This window comes from Nelumbo nucifera, chromosome 2, assembly GCF_055504915.1.
Source record: "Nelumbo nucifera cultivar China Antique chromosome 2, China Antique-T2T, whole genome shotgun sequence".
Taxonomy (NCBI): domain Eukaryota; kingdom Viridiplantae; phylum Streptophyta; class Magnoliopsida; order Proteales; family Nelumbonaceae; genus Nelumbo; species Nelumbo nucifera.
Genome location: NC_142650.1, coordinates 17717372 through 17735284, shown reverse-complemented (window position 1 = coordinate 17735284; position 17913 = coordinate 17717372). Strand labels below are relative to the sequence as shown.

Sequence of the window (17913 nt, the reverse complement as noted above, 5' to 3'; positions counted from 1 at the left end):
TTGACACAGAAAGACACGATCAAGTTTTACAGATAATAACCCAAATAACGGGATCTTCATGGAGCTAGCATGCAAGTATACACATGCCCACATTTACATCTGTTGAGTGTTGACGATTTACTCTGTCTAAGGCTCTTCGCTCTTCTGCATTTGTGATAGAAACTCCCTACCAAACACAATGTCCTCTCTATTATTATTATTATTATTATTATTATTATTTTTACAATTGTTATGGGCCTTCTATTCTCTCTCTCTCTAATATATATCTTAGTGGGGAGATGTAACATGCATGCAACTGCAAGCAGTTGAGTTGGCAAAATGCAAACAACCCATTTGCTTAATTGAATCATCTAATACAAACTATATACGTCCCTTTCCAACCTCGACCTCTGTCTGTCTGCCATCCTTAATTTCTATATAAATAATTATCTCTCTTCATTTAATATAGGATATAGTTTTGAAGAATTTGCATGAACGCCACTTGATCAAAATCCAACGGTTCACAGCTCATTTTCCACCCTATGAACTATCTGCCAAACAGAGTGCTGCGTGTGCTGGTGATACTCGGCCACCAGTTGAGAGGAATGAGGATCCCATAAGCTTTTGAGTACATGTGTTTTTTATTTGTGATCTCCGTACCCCCCTCCATGCACAAGGCGGCATCACATGTGTATTTCTGTGGTCGTTCGATCTCACGGCCTCGTTGCTCGCTGTAGCCCAAGTTTCAGAGGCTACTCTTGTAAACTTAACCCTTTTTATAGAATGAAGCCACGGCCACCTCTTTGCTCATAGGTCATTTTTCTTCTTAACTCCCAACTCCAAACCATGAACCAATCAATCCCACCTCTTTTGCCCAAGGGTATTCTCGTCTATTTTGAAAATTCCAAATTTGCACTCGTAAGGTCCAAACACCATATGAAAATATCCTCTCCGGTCTCCTCTGTCCTCTATCAACTCTCAGACAAATCCCACCTCTTAACCCGGGTTAAGCGACTAAAGTGGGGTCAACTTAAATAACTATGTACACGTGTTACCATCAAGACATCCAGGTCGGTGATTTCACGGTTTTACTATCATTTAATGGTCTCTGTGTAACCACGTGGCTACCAACTTGGGCCGCCACATTGGCTGGAACCCGTGAATTCAGCCGCCTCGGGCTAAATATCTGTGGCTTAGACTTCTTCTTCAACCCTTTAACTGTCTCTGTTGGAGAAAAAACCGGTTCAAGCCTAGTCCTAGTATATTCTTTCCTCATGACACGGACCCTACAGAAATTTGAGAAACCGTATTCCTACCGTGATTTATACTTTATACAGTAGTCATGGAACGTATATACGGTTAGATTCTTTTTACCCTACTTTCTGAGAGAGAGAGAGAGAGAGCTTGTATATAAGAGAGAGCAGAGTCTCTACATGAGATGTCAGATAAGTGAAGCTACGGTCGTGCTTCGCTTTGGGCCGGAAATCATCACCGGAGCTTATTGTAAGATAATCGGAACCCGGTAGAAGTTCCAGTAAGCTCCTGAGCTCGTGAAAATACATCTCTCTCAAATTTGTTCCCCTTATCGTTTGCCTTCATTATTCGCATCTTTCGAGTTCCCCTCATAGATTCCTGTGCAAGATAGTGGTCTCGTTTTGCGTTATTTGGATCCGAGTTTCTTGGAGGGGGAATAATGACCTCCAATTTGATTATATTCCCATGATTTCTGTTTTCTGTCAATTGTGAATTTTGGCTCGTATTCGAAAGCTCAAAGCTTTTTTTTCTTTTTCTTTTCCTCTTTTATGATTATCAGAAAAAAAGCTTTCGCGTTCACAAACTTTTCTTGTTACAAGAATTTTTCGGAATTTTAGGGTTTTGTGTTGAACTAGAAAGTTCAAAGAAAGAACGGAACCATGGGAAGATACCACTTTTCACCTGTACAACATGTGCAAGTTTGACTCATGGTTGCGATTTTTATTGCAGGTTGGAGTGAACTGGAAAAAAGTGATCCTGAGACTTTCTCCGAAACCGATCAAGAAAGAAAAGGACAAAGCAGCGAGTTTTCCGTTCCAGAGAGAGAAAATCCCCTTTGCACAAGCTGTCCGGGACTTTGACCCTTTTTTAATCGTCTCTGTTTTGTGAAGCTTCTCCTTTTTTCTTCCTCATCCTTAATAGCTCTTCAGTTTCATCTGTTTTTCTCCCTCTGTTTTGTTTGTCTATCTAAAATTTGTTCCCCAAATCGAGGAATGGGAATAAAGGTTGCTGCGACTTGTTTGCATTGGTCGCAGTCTGTCGTTCCTCACTCACCTTCCTCTTCTCAAACACTCGCCTCTGCAATTGTATCTCCGTCGAAAAGACGAGGCAGAAACGACCGAACTATTGTCTGCCAAATTGTTCCTCGAGGCGACCAGTCGTCTCTATTCCGAACGTCATCGATAAGGTTCTTGAGGTCAAGGTCTTGCGAGTACACAAAAACCAGAGGCCAAACGTTAAAGAGAGCTGCCAGCGCCAGTTCAGATGGGTCATTTTCTGAGGAAGAAATGGCCGAGCACATTCGAGAATTAGCGTTCAAGTTCTTTTCAAATGGGGACAGCGAAATTATAAACAATAAAGATATAGAATCAGATGAAGCCGGCAATTCGAGGGATGAAGAAAGCGGAAGCCACAACGGTTGCTTCAATGAAGATTTATTCAGAATGAGTAGTATCATAAACCCTGTACAGATTCCCATACCGTTTTCCCCTTGGAATCTTCTTGATTCTGTAGAGACTCCGTGGCTGGGGATCAGTCCAGAACCCCCCGACTGGCCGGAAAGGGATGACATTATCCCGGCGAACATAGAGCGGAAGGCGAACAGCGTTAATCTTCCCCTGTCCCTTCGGATGATAAAGAAGAAGAGGCAATGGAAAGAAGGCTTCAGAGAAGCTGGTGAATCCGCTTATTGCTCCGTGAAGAAGGCCTTCTCTTCCATGGTATTCATCATCCGAGAGCTTCACAGTTATGCTTTGCAGATGCGGGAGATCCTTTTCTACGAAGATCTGCAAGGGATTCTGGATCGAGTGCAGAAGGAGATGCACGCTTCGTTCGTCTGGCTCTTTCAACAGGTGTTCTCACACACGCCGACTCTCATGGTCTACGTCATGATCCTTCTAGCCAACTTCACCGTGTACTCGATGCGTCACAACACCGCCATTGCAGCACCAACAATGGCGTCGGGGTATTCGGGCGCCACGGTGGAGACTGTAACGATGACTGACATCAGGAATCAAAAGCAGTCCAAGTTTGATGGTTCGACGATTAAGACGTTTTCTGTTTCGTCTTCGGCTGGTAAGAGCACCTTCGTGGGGGGAAGCAATGGTGGAGGTGGAAAGGTCCGCCCGGTGGCCAGTGGGACCGATGGTGATGGCCGATTCGACGGTTCATCATCGTGGAACGAGAATCGAACCATTGTGCCAGACGAGATATCTCGGGTGTCATCTTTTGGGAACCCTACGTCGACACAGGAAGGTGGGGAGTCGGAAACGGTTATGGAATCAGAGAGTCAGGAGGGGACGGCGAGTGAAGAAGAGGTGAATCTATGGAATGCAATCGTGGAGGAAGCATGTAGACTGCAAGAGAGCATGAGGGACGAGGCTCTGGACCACGAGACAACGCAACGGTTCGTTTCGCCGATAAAGGTGGAGATTGAGCCGGAAGACTACACAGATTACTTGAGGACGGAACTCATGTATCAGCTGGCCTTGTCCCAAGAGCCTGGCAACCCTCTCATCCTGGCAAACTATGCTCAATTCCTCTACCTCGTCGTCCGCGACCATGATAGGTAAACCAAAAACTTAAACCCTGTTGGCTGTTCTGGGCTGTTTTACATTTACGTTTTCAAATCAAATCGGCGTTCGGCGTTCTTTGTGGGTTGTTGGTGGTCAGTACTCAGCGGATGTCATGAACCAGAGTCCCGCTTTTGTGGTTTCTCAGTACACTCGAGAAACAGAGAGGGAAATAACTCGTGTTGACGGTGGCAATTGGTTCAAAAATAGAAATGCTTTAGATAGTGTGATATTCCTTTTCGGGCAAACAATGAGTGGTGGTTTGTTTCTAATAGAGTTGGGCTTGGGCAGCTTTTTTATCTCTTTTCGTTTTTATTCTTTTTTCTTGGGGTGGGTGGTAGAGACTAGAGAGGGGTTATTATTTAATATTTATTAAACTTATTAGATGGAAGCATTGTCCTGTCTAATTTGTGAATTGGTTGGAAATAATTCAGAGCGGAGGAATACTTCAAACGCGCAATCAAGGGAGTAGAACCCCCGGATGCGGAGTCGTTGAGCCGGTACGCGACCTTCTTGTGGGTGGCTCGAAAGGATGTATGCGGAGCGGAGGAGACATTTCTAGAGGCCATTGCGGCAGACCCAGGCAACAGTGCTCACGCAGCCAACTACGCTCACTTCCTTTGGAACACTGGTGCCGAGGACACATGTTTCCCTCTCGACGCTCCCGACGACATCGACAGCAACGACGCGTAGAGAAATTGAATGGTCAAATTACTGATAAATACATGCACCACATTATCCACCACTGCAGCACCGATAGCCCCAACCCAATCCCCCCTTCCCTTTATCTTCTGTTGATATAACGATTATAAACATAAAGAAAGCGAAAAGGAAATCAAATTAGTCAAAGAGTCTTTGAGCGAAGCTACAAATGAAATGCGAAACGTATTCTTTTTTTGTTAAATTCCTTTTTTCTCTATATTTTATTCTCACATTTCTTTATCTTTTATTTAGAAAAAAAAATGTATACCTCTTTTTCTTGGTTGGGTAACTGCAGCGAATGAGAGAGGATGGTAACTTGGCAGTTACAGTCTTACAGAGTGGAGAGGTGATGGATGAATCCACGGTTGGGCGGTGGGCTAGCAACAAACGGCATCATGGGGGTGTCTCATATGTCTGTTGCTCGGTGTCAGGTCCATTTTAGACACTTCTTTTAAGGTGCTTGTTTCCTTCTTCATTATTATTTTTCGAGATGTGTGTGTGGTGTGACACAACGAAAATGTGATTATCATGTGAAGTGAATTAACTTTCTTAATTACTTTAGCGCGGCTTTATAACGTTGTATAGTAGAAAAGTAAAAAAAAAAAAAAAAAAAAGAAAAACAGTGAAAAACGAAAAAGAGGAAGGAAAAAATTAAGAAATTATAACTGATAAGGTAATTTTTGGATTTTATTATTAATAAAAATAATCTTGTTAATATAATTTCTAATATAAAAAAAGGGTAAGTACACTGTTCATCTCCTTCGTTTACGTATCGGCTGGCATAAACCACACCAGAACAGTTGTTCAAACAATGAACCTCGCACTCCTTGAGGTTCATGGTTTCGTTCACCCAATATTGCAACAAGTCGGGAAGTTTTACCCCACTGATCTTCGCAAACCCCTCTTCTTTTCTGCAATCCAGTGGTGTTCTCCATACACACCAGATTTCAGTCTCCTGGTGATTTGGGAGTGAACCCCTTCAAACAGTCGCAGATGGGTCAATAGTTAAGCTTACAAAGGCCGTTAGCACCACACTGGTCATATGGATCACATGGCTCCTGCGGAATCTCATACAAAAGATCCCATGCCAGTCTCTGTTTATTCCATACAAGGCGTTGGAGAGAGCCTGATGGGTTCAGAGTAAACCTCATGACAATGGAGTCGTCGTTTCGTTCACACATATAATATTCTTCGTCGGTGTTGGAGATGAAAATGGGTCTGAACAGTGAGTGCATTGGTTTTGACGGAGCACCGCTAAATCGAACTCCATTCCATGGTCCGCTTCGGTATTTCTCGATTGATCCCTCCCTGATAAGTAGTTGAATAACACGGAAATATCGATGCTGTAAGATGGGAAACCCAGTTTCATTCCTGGTAAAAGCGTGTCAGTGATCTTTAATAACTAGTCGGGGTCATCTGCCTTCTTCCACGATGTCATATGGCGACTCAAATTTGTCTTAAAATTCAAACCCAGTTTCATTCCTGGTAAAAGCGTGTCTGATGGGAAATCGAAGCTCTGCCACACATAGATTTCTGAGTTACCATTGCTCTCGTCTTTGAGAACGAAGTTTCCGGAATCTAGAAACTATGCAACTGGGCTCTTGGCTGCTGCTGCTGCTGTTGTCATCGATGATGATGAAATAGAAGACCAGACCAGAAAACGCTTAAAGTTTTATTGAGTAGGACGAGATTTCCGTCTTCAGTGATCTTTAAAACTCCTGTTTCATCCAGAATTGGGTTGTTTCTGTTTGCGACCCATACGATTGTTTCTGGGATATTCTTGTACTAGATGCCCAAGTAGCGATTCTTGGAATTGCCGGGACTGAAGAAACCTAATTCGAAACTTTCATCAGATGAAACCAAGGTCTGGCGTTCGCCATCACTGATAGATTGTGCTGGACTTAAGGTGTCAGTGGCAAAGGAGTTGTGCGAGACGAATGAGATCATCAAAAGACAGCACTAGATGGGAAATCAGAGGGCAACTTTTGAGTGATTTTACCCTGTTGTGCGAGAAATAATTTGTTAGGTGTTAGAAGAAGATGAACGGTATAAAAAAGTTATTTAGAAATTATGTTAAAAAAATTATTTTTATTGATAAAATCTAAAAGTTGTCATTCTCAACTATAAACCCAAAAATTTAACAATACACTACTTACTGTTGAGGATTAAAAGATCTGGAATGACCATGTGCGAGTACTGCAACTGATGACGCAGTACAATACAAAGATGTACCGAGATACGCAATGATCTTCAGAATTTTGATATACAAAATTTCCACAAATTCTGAATTTCTGAGTTGTTAAAATGAATGTGATCATGATTTTGATATTTATTTTTTTTTTTTTTGTCAAGTCATGCACAAAGGTTCTGATTGCGTGACACACATTGGTTTAATTAGCAGTACATGCAATAATATTATTGGATCGTGATATTATAAAGTCATTTTGTTGACACTTTAGTGCCACAAAGGCATTTTTTATTTTATGAAACCAAATGTGGTTTAGTTCATGGAGTCATATTGTTGAAACATCAGTAATACGCAGGGCTGCTTTTAATTTTTAAATGCGGTGTAAATATATCGGATTGGAGGTGGAGGTGGAGGTGGAGGAGGTCTGCACTGCACTTAGTGATTTAAAAAAAAAAAAAGTGGCGATTGTTGATATAAATATTTACATCATTTTTATGAGACAGAAATTTCCTTCGATTATCGATATACAAAACTCGGCATGCATGCGAGGAGTTTTACGTTGATTTTCGGTGGTAAACTGGTAATTTACATTTCACCCTAACTGTTATAAAAATCACACCAAAGCATAAAATTTCTCCCATCCGATATTTACACTGCAAATAAACTCAGCCAAAGGTATTTTAATATCATTTTTCTAAATTTTCATCTCAGGTGTACTTTGAATTTGAATTTAATTAGGAACAATTATATATATTGTAAATCAAGCAAAATATATTCCCTGTGCAATATCATAAAACCTTGTAAACTATCTCATAACAAAAACAGATGTAACCAGTCCCTACAGGCTGTCAAATTTAGATGGTCAAACTTTTCCTAGCATGGGTCTCAGTTAAAATCGACACCGTTAATCTTTCCATCTGTGAGCTTGGTTAATCTTGGTTCCCTTGCAGTTTAATAATCAGACCATAAATTAATGGAGGAATTTGTGATCCCTGTGCTCTATAAATAATAACGTATTTTTATACAACGTGTCGACTACAAGCCTACCATTTTTTCTCATCACAAATAATTTATATAAAAGAAAGCAATTGAAACTTGTAAAGAATAGAAACGTGGTGGAGGGTTGGTTACAAAGGTCGTTTGCTGCTGTCTCCTTTGTCTATCCCCACAACAAACCCCACATAGCTTAGAAGCTTATAAAGTAGCCAAAAAGAGTAAGGCTATATGATAAACAACAACATTCACACTTCACACAATCATTCTAACTCTTTGCTCTATAAATCTAAAAGTAAGGTTTCATATAAGGGTGGGTGTCAATGGACCGGTAATCCAGTCCAAAATCAATTCGAACGGATTGGACGGACCAAAAAGACATAATGGATTGGACTAATTCGGTTCAAAATATTTATTAGATTGAACTGGATCTGGTCTATCCGTAATAAGTTTCTATTGGATTTGGTTGGATTAAACTAATATCTGGTCCATTGATATAAGATAAGAATATAGGTGTCGATGGATCAAGTTTGGGTTGAAACCAATCTAAATTAAAATCGATTTGAATAAATTGGACAGTCCGAACCAAGGTTCAAAGTATCGACACGTATCAGCTGATACGTATCGTTCCGGGACCCCACCAATATGCTCCTATAGTGGGTGTACCAGGGGTCTGACCGGTTCAGGGGATGGAGGAGACCTAAACCGGTTTCAAAAATAAATAAAAAAAACTAAAAAAGATAGTATTGTTTCGCTCGATACGCCCATATCGACATATTGGGCGTATCGATATTTTGAACCTTGGTCTGAATATTGAATTGGATCAGTCCAAAATGGTCCAAATTATTCATTGGATTGGACTGGACCTAGTCCATTTGTAATGGGCTCACATTGGACTAGATCGGATTGGACCAAATCCAGTTCAATCGACAACCCTAGTTTCATATGCCATGCCAAGCACCCACTATATTAGTGTGTGATTGTTAGAGAATAAAACCTATTCAAGAACTTCACTAACAACTTAAGTTTTTAAGTTGAATGGCTCTTTAAATTAGTATCAGAACCACTTTGACCAACTAGTATAATTCGATTCTTGTCACCCCATTAATAATTAATTAAGTTTCAGTACAAGATATGGATGGACTTGTACTGTTGTCCAGGCTATTCCAATGGGTTTTCGCATAAGGGGGCATGTTAAAGAATAAAACCTATTCATAGACGTCACTTTAACAGGTTTAGCTTTTAGGTTGAATAATTCTGTAAGAGTGATAAACAAACGCACGAAGCGTGCCTACTGCCTTAGTGAACTGTATAGTATTATATATTTATGTACCGAAGTTTGAAATTTCAATTTGAGTGGTACGGAGTAGTCACTCGCTCACTACTCAGCCCAGTTTTTTAAACCCAAATTGGAATACATTTCTATTTCATCATTCATGTTAACGTGGCGTTTAATTGAAGAAACCGATAAAAACTTGTACTTTGTTATCTCTCAAAGAAACTCTAACGTGTGATTCCCAGCAAGGCTGGAGGCTGAGGAATGGCCACACGGCCATTGATCCGGCTGGCTCTCGCTAGCGAGCTCTCTTACATCTTCATATGTCATTGTACTGACGTCATACATGGAATACATGTGAATCACGATATAAAGGGCTAACTACTCATTGGTGTTGTCCATTGGGGTCTCCTCCTTCATTTCTTTTCTTTTAGGTTATATTTGGTTTGAAGGAAAAGGCAGGAAGAGGACGGAAACTTATACAAGGCTTGCAAAGGTAGGATAAAGAAAAAATTAATTACATACTTACAACAGGGTCCAGTCCCTAATTACTATTGTATGAACATAGCAACTTAAATTCTTATAAAATAGTATATACCCCAAAACCCTTCACATTTCAGTATCCCTCCGGCCGGCCTCCCTCCAAATTTAAATAACAAATACTGTGAAATTGAAGAAAAAGCTTTTTATCATCATTATTTTTACCAAACACATGGAATGTTGTATATTGTTCGGTGGATCATCATCTATTAAGGCGTCGGAGCTAAGACAAGAGGAAAATTCCACCCCCAACATGTGAAAGAGATATGGTCGTTGCTATTCCCATCCTCATCAATTCCTTTCCCATCGCCTCTTGCCTAGGTTCCCACTTCCCACTAAATTATTAAAGTTTAATTTTAGGAAAATTGTATAAAACTCAGCATGAGTTTTCACCATTTCTCTTAAATTCACTACTATTTTTCAAAATGTCTAAAACTCACCATGTCACTAACTTGACGTTAAATAGACCAACAGGTGTTAATATAAAATCATCTTAACTTTCATAGAAAAAAAATAAAATATATACAAATTAAATTAACGGGTGTTAATATATTACCATTTTAATATTTAGACATGAAAAAAGGAATAAGTTCAAAAAAAATATTTTCAAATATAAAATACATAAAAACATAGAAATTACAAAAAATATAAAAATTGCAAACAAAAATTATTTTCAAATTATAGAAACTATAGAAAATGAAAAACAAAATCAGAAAATAAAAAATTGTAGAAAAACACCAAAAAAATATAGAAAAAGACAGAAATTGCAAATAAATAACAAAAAATACAGGAAAATTTATAGATTATAGAAAATAGAAAAATGTAAAAAAACAGAAATTATAAAAAACATTGGAAATTATAACAAAACACTAAAAAAAGCAAAAAAACAATAAAATTAAAAACTGAAACATACCATTTTTCCTCTAACTCACCATGCAAGGGTAATTTGGTCATGAAAATTGTTATTTATGCTGACATGGACACCTCTATTAAGAAGCACAGTGCACTAATGGAAGGTGAGTTTTGGAAAATAAAAACTTATTGACATTGTGAATTTTAGACATTTTGAAAAGTTGTGGTGAGTTCAATAGAAACGTTGAAAACTCATAGTGAGTTTTAGACAATTTCCCTTAATTATATAATGCTTTTGCCTTTACAGTTAAACCCACTTCCTTATTTTCAAAAAAAAAAAAAACCTTCCTTTGTTGGAGCTTAAACAACGTACAATAAATGAGTAAATGCATGCTAGACTTGTGAGGTGGGCCCATCGACAATAAATTGACATATTTTTTCTTTTTTATTTTATTTTATTTTTTTTTTTGGGGGGGGAGCAATGTATTAAAAATGACCTAGAACTAGAACTGTTGTTTCCACTGTTTTTTTGGGTCAGCAGTTTTGACTGGCTAATTTGAATGGATGGCTCATTCTAATTTAAAAAAATAAAAATAATTAAAATAAAATGGCCAAAATCATTGTCTGAGTCAAATGGGTTGATGGTTCAACTGCCCAGGTCAGTGGGTTGTTGACCAAGTCAGTGGTTTTTTTGCCAAAGAACAGATTAAGGGTGAAACGGAATGGGTCGCGTGCATGGCTTCTGGGCAAAACGGTCTGACCATCCAGGTCAATGACAATTCGAAAACTACGGCAAAGAGGGAAGATGGGGGTTGATTGGTGGATTAGGATGTGGTTTTGTGCATAATTTGCAATAAGACTTTTTTTGATTTTTTTGTGAAGAATTTATTATTATTATTATTATTATTATTATTATTATTATTATTATTATTATTATTATTATTATTATTATTATTATTATTATTATTATTCACTTAAAATCATTTGCACGGTAAACTTTAGGTGAAAAGAAAGATACCTAATTGATGGCATTTATGGTAATGTGAATTATCTAAGGTGTCACATGTAGAGGCTCCCAAACCAGCTCATGCTGTTTTTTCCAAGCAGCCAAAATGATCTCCATACAAACAGCCTATAAATTATGCCTGGTGAAAAATCCGAACAGCCCAATTGGCTGTCAATCAACCATTTAAAGGGTGATTCACTTGTGTCTTTGAATAATCCTCCCAAACGAGCCTTGGCTCAGTAGAGCCCCACCCAGAGCTAGCTGCAGACTGCAGTAAGAGTTTATTCGAATTGGATACATAGGTCTACACCTACTCAAATGCACGCTGTTTTCAATTCCAATATTAATAATCAAGAACTGGGCAAAACCATATCTCATGTCCGTGCGGGAGTGTAAAAATCACAGGGACATATTCCTCCTTTTTCTTAACATGAATTGATTATTAGGCGTAGGCCTACGTATCTTTAACCGTTGCCAGTTGGTAAGAAATAGACATTAATTATTACTTTGTTTCCAGTTTTTCTAACCACTCTCTCAATCTCACCATCCTCGTAAATCTTAATATATATGTTCGTAGTGTGACCCAGGCCCATCTTACTGTAAAGATCTAACGTGTGGGCCGATCACTGTGTTGCAGGTCGTGCCTGCCTGGCCTGAAATCCATCAAAAGGGAAGCCCGCACAGCCCACTTCTTAAGCTTAGCTGGCCCCATGTTGTGCTGGGCTACAGGCGTGTCCCTTTTTTATTTATTTTTCTTTTCACTTTTTTTGCTAAGTGAAAAATGATACAAGTTTTGGAAACAATAAAAAAATTAACATAATAACAATAAATTGAAAATAAAATTCCAAAATTGAAAAAATAAAAAATAAATTTTAAATAAAAATAAAAAACACAATTTACAATAATTTTAATAATATTATACAGTTATTGAATATTCCAAAAAAAATATTGACTTCAATGTTTTCTTCAAGTTCCACCTACTCCTTGATCTTGATCAGCATCATCTAATAAACAATCAGTTGAAGTATCATGTCCTCCTTGATCTTCAAGTTCCACCTACTCCTTCAATGTTTTCGTCATCTTTTCTTGCTATTTGATGCCCTGATAACAATACTAAAATAAGACTCCAATGGAAATGTGAACACTGGAGGGGATAGTAGATCATGTGCCATGGTAGTATGGATTGGATAATTTTTTTTTTCATGTTATTTGTACAAAGCTAAAATATCAAAATTACATAAATCCTCTGAGGTGAGGAAACCTATCAAATTGTGAACACTAGGGGTGGCAATTTTTAACCCAACCCGCTGAACCCACCCAACCCGCCCATTTACTTGGTGTGTTATGTGATCAACCCATCACCCAACCCACCCATTTAAATGGGTTGGGTTGGGTTAGGTTGTGGATAACCATTGGGTTAACCATTATAGAGATAAGTATTAATTTCTTAGCCTTTTCTTTTATTTTCTTCATGTGAATTAAATAATTTATAACTAATGCATTAATTTTCTATAATAATTGACTAAATTTAGTTTTGTCTTCAATAAAAAATACAGTTCACCCAACATAAATCCAAATCAATTTGATCCAAATTTGGACCAGTTCAATGCGGTCTGACCCGATCCAATATATATTGATTTGGGTCAGCCCGAATCCAAAATAGACCCAGGGCGGGATGGTTTGGTTCTGCTTGCTCTATTTGATTTGGGCCATCCGGTCCAACCAATATTCACACAATCCGACCCGACCCGACACAAGTCGATCTAGGCCGACCTAAATTAGAAACGGTTTTGGGCTGGATGATTTGGCCTCGACGTGCTTTGCCCGGTTTGGATTGTCCATCCGACAAATATCCACACGGACCGACCCGATTTAGCTACATTGACCCGTTCGGGACAGCTAGTCTGGTCCTGGACCCGTGTACAAACCTGATATGGTCCGGTCCAAGTCAATCCACCATTGACTGAACCAGTTTGGTCCGGTATGACTAGTTTTATCCATATCTAAAACGGTTCAATCACCCTTGAACCTAAGTGGTTTGGTCAAACCCGAAATCCGAACATAGTCAAATGGCTTCGCCCCTTGTGTAAAAATAACATGCATGTAATGTGATTTCAACCTTCATCACTTATATAAATAATAACTACAATAACCACCAAACTACAACCAACTTATTTCTTAAGAGAGAGATTGTTTTTTAAGTCCATAAATATAAGATTAAGGGATTTGGGCAGGTTGGATTGGGTTAAAAGCAGGTTTGGGTTGAACCCAACCCATTTAATTTTATATAACTAAATCATTAATGGGTTGGCGGGTTGGATGGGTTGGGTTGAAACTCAACCAAAACCCAACCCAACCAATTGCCACCCCTAGTAGAGCCTATACAAATTATCTTATGTCTTAAGATTTATCATTCATATATATTATACATTTAAAATAACAAGTTTTTAACTTCATCTTTTTTGTTCTAATATCAATTCCCATATTTTTATAATAAGATTCAAGTAAAACATATACATAATCTTTTTTTTTTATCTTAGAATCTAATATTATAACTAAGTAATATATAAAAGAAAATATTTTCTCAATATTTTTTAAATTTAATTTCTATTGCATCAACACTATTTTTAAAATTTTAAATAATTTCTATATTTTACAAAGCATTCACTAATTATATATAATTGATTAAATAAAATACAAGATGCTGGGTAATAAACACCCAAAAATAATCAGCTGTATCATAAAAAAGGTAAAATATCTTTTATACAAGTTGAAACTCCCCAATCATTATAAAAATTAGTAGTACTGTCTTTATATAAAATTATAATTATGGAATATAGTATATGTAGAATTCCACCTATTAATATAATTTTTAATTTTGGAAGGTGAAATAACATTTAAAGATTCTTGTACATGTAAATTTGAAATATGACATACAAAATCGTGAACCAGACCAAAGTGGATCAAAGTCTATACCGTCTACTTTCCTCAACTGTATCCCTACTAGCTGACTCGCTGTAAATTTAAATCGAGAAGAATAGACAGAAAAAGTGTGAATTGAATTGAAGCAACGGTGACCAATGATCGGCTTATCACTATCACCCACCACTTGTAAATATTATTTATTAAATCATGTCGGGTCACCAATTATTCTATATTATCTCCAAGAACCTAGATTGAGAGAAATTCCTTTTTTTTTTTTTTTATGTACCAGGTTGTACTTCTAATAAATAAAATAAAATCTTGTTTAGCCTTTTAAAAGTATAAAAACAAATAATATTTGTCACAATCCTTGCTTTTATTTATTTATTTATTGTTTTGTCATAATATCATGGGATCAAACTCAAATTAATAGACTCCTCAAACGTATCGCCGTGCTTCTAACCATTGGTTTACGTGCTCAGTAAGACCCACAATTTGATCTGAGTACATGCCTTACTGATGTACCTACTTGGATGAATGATGATGATCATCAAGGGCATATAAATACATAATTACTTGATCAGAGGGACCCCCAAACGTCTACGGTATACGGTATATGGTATGCCCACTTGTAGTTGTCTCGCTCGCATACGTGAATGAATTACGTGTTTTTTCACTATAGGCTCTTAGAACGCCTACGTGTTAACGTGCTGGAGCGCACTGCAATGAGTGGACTTGGGAGTACCCACTGCCACCATCCTGGTTTAGGCCTAGGGTGGTCTAGCGCCCCACAAGCCACAAAGGGGGTGCAAATGGGGTATGTAGGGCCCATCAAAATCAGCCCAGGGCCCAGGGGGTGAGGGCCTGACCTGCCTGCCCTTGTCCTCAAGTTTTTGAATTAAATTAGGGTTTAATGTTTATGATGTGCAAGTATAATGTCTCTTCAAGCCAAGAGGAATTTTTTGCAAACTTTCTGCCTTAATTAGAAAATCATTGATATGTTTTTTGATAAAAAAATCAGAGAATAAATATTCGACCGAATTTTTTCATCTATGAAATGTGATGACCCTAGTGTTTACCTGCACAATGTCAATGGGAAAATTGAACACGCTCCAGATTTAGGCAAAGAGATGAAAAGCATTGTCAGGTCAGGGTCAGGATTTCCCACTTTATAGTGGATGTATTCAATCCAGTTGGGCAGATGTTTCCAACATACTGCGGGAAGAATGTATTGTGAGAGGTTGTGAGGACAACAACCACCCCATCTATCTACTTTCCCAAAGTCTAGTTTGTTGCCCAGCCCATCATCCCTGTAATGCTTTTACATGCTCCAACATTTAGTTAATTGAATATATAAATATGTAGTCACTAGTTCCAACCATTTATTATGTGCCATTCCAGAGGTCACCCATTATGTAAGCTTTTTTTTATTATTTTTTTTTAAAAAATAAAAATAATTGTCATTTTGTTTTTTGTTGGCGTGACAATTACTTTTATTTAAGCAAGAAAACAAAATCCTACATATTGGATTATTGGCCAACACCCCCTAAAATGATTTCCGTAACAAAATCTGTGATATTTAATTTATGAATGTCATCCTTTTTCTTTGGAGTCAACTAAGATGTATTCCATTAAATTTTCACACAAAAAAAATAATAATAATAACAACAAGATTCTTTAGAAATATGTCTGCAAGTTACCTTAGTATGGCCTATGAAAACACTTCAGGCTGTAAATCTTCAGCATTTGGCTATAAATGTCGCATTCAGCACGCACGATCAGGAGAAGTCACCATAACCCTGTCAGTTTACCAAAAACCCCTTGTTTACATTGTTTTGTCATATAAAGGGGATTCTATAGCCTTATTCTAACACTCCTTTTATTAAATGATTAAATGCCAAATTACAAAGTACAAACCTTCCAAAAACAAATAATTCAAGATTTGAGAGTTGATCGTCCTAGCCTTGTCTGGCCCTATAATTGAGCCCAAAAACAGCTTTTACCAAAGACCTACATACCTGGGTCCTTGTCTGGGCCTAGTCAATCTCAATGTAAACCTTGAATGGATGCCATTCTTACATATATGGATCCTTGTGAGAGGAGTGTCGTTATTGCAATAGCAAAGCGAATAGTGTAGAAACAACTTGGGTAGTTTCTTCTTCTTCTTTTTTTTTTTTTTCATATATATATATTTGTAGAAACAACTTTGAGTAGTTTGAAGCTGGGTTGGGGCCTGAAGGGAACTAACTACAGAGTAAGAGTCATAATATAGAGGTTTAAGAGGAGTAGACGTTGTTATGAGATATGACTGCAGACTAGTAAACGTGTACGTGCATTTGTACATGGCAGTGCCTTCGATGAAGGTAGATTTGTTTTGTTTCATACTTCATGCATTTGTTATGTTTATTTAAGCCTTATCTATCTTTTGATAATAAAGTGTGGGGACTATATGCATTATTTCTCTTTTTGATCCCCATGACATTCTTGTCATAAAGATTCTTTAGTAGACCTTTTCTTATATGGTTATAAGTTGGCAGTTTCTGAAGTGAGAGTAAAGGACATATATGCCCTCTTTATGCCCACTATATGCTTAGACAAAGGGGGGTAAAAAACATCCAGTGAAAATTCCAGAAAGAAGGGGCATTCGCTCCTTTATAGGTAGTATAGATTAGACTCTTCTTTTTGAAAGGTGTACTTGTTTGGCTAGACTCTTCTTTTTGTAATGTTTTATCTTTTTGGTGTATTTTTTTCTTTTCTTTATTTATTAAAAAATGTAAGATTTAAATAAAGGGAATTGAATGAAGTGAAAATTCATAGTTCAATTTACAATTTAAACCTTACAATTAAATATGGACTAAATTCAAAAATGAGTATTTTAACTAATGTTTTAAAGGTTGGACCAGACCAAAGATCAAACCATTTGGCCCAGGAACCGGTCAACGGTCAGGTCACCGGTTCCGTTTTGGCCCTAAACTGCTACTTTACAAAAAAACCATTGAAATGGTCAGAATCGTTGACCCAGATGGTCTAACCATTAAAATGTAACCCAATTATTGGTTCTCAGGTTGCTTTCAAACTAATTCCAAATTTTTTATTTATTTAAAAATAAAAATTATAAAATAAAAAAATTGAAAAAGAAAATTTCATAGCTCATAATCTTGTTCGATTATTCCCTATGGCCAAAATTACTGAGGGCTTTTAGTTTTTCCATTTTGATTTTGAATTTTCTCATTTTTGTGATTCTTTTTAAGTTGTAATAACCAAAAAATTGCAACTCTAATGAATAAATCTAAAAAACGATGCAAGAGATGAGAGATTAAACACTGATCTTATATTAAAATCTAAGATACACCAATAAAGCAAAATATCTAGGATTTGAGAGAAATGAGAGGGATGTAAGAAGAGGGAAAACAATGTTGTAGTGGTGGTAATGATGAATATGGAGATAGCCATCGGCGGTGGTTCATTCTTCTTCTTCTTCTTCTTCTCAAGGCAAAACGGTTTTGCAACAAGGATTGGTGAACATGGTCTTCTTCTTCTTCTTCTTCTCTTTCTTTTTTCTCACTTCTCAACTTTAACTAGATGCCTCCTTCTCGAAGTCCTATACTCCCCTCTCATAATAATGTATATA

The 17913-nt window shown here is 37.4% G+C and overlaps 1 protein-coding gene and 1 pseudogene across 1 annotated transcript; one reads left to right on the top strand and one right to left on the bottom strand.

Moving 5' to 3' along the window:
- Positions 1-1225: 1225 nt before the first annotated feature.
- Positions 1226-5066, top strand: LOC104596966 (uncharacterized). Its single transcript, XM_010258306.3, has 3 exons — positions 1226-1513; positions 1963-3799; positions 4238-5066. The coding sequence occupies exons 2-3, from the start codon at positions 2226-2228 to the stop codon at positions 4494-4496; spliced, it is 1833 nt and encodes a 610-aa protein (XP_010256608.1). The 5' UTR covers positions 1226-1513; positions 1963-2225; the 3' UTR covers positions 4497-5066.
- A 692-nt stretch (positions 5067-5758) lies between these two features.
- LOC148801963 (S-locus-specific glycoprotein S13-like) lies at positions 5759-6452 on the bottom strand (annotated as a pseudogene).
- Positions 6453-17913: the final 11461 nt, after the last annotated feature.

Excerpts from the sequence above, each read along its gene's own strand:
- LOC104596966 (XM_010258306.3), top strand. The coding sequence starts at position 2,226 with ATGGGAATAAAGGTTGCTGCGACTTGTTTGCATTGGTCGCAGTCTGTC. Across the intron at positions 3,800-4,237 it reads GTCGTCCGCGACCATGATAG|AGCGGAGGAATACTTCAAAC; the intron begins GTAAACCAAAAA and ends GAAATAATTCAG.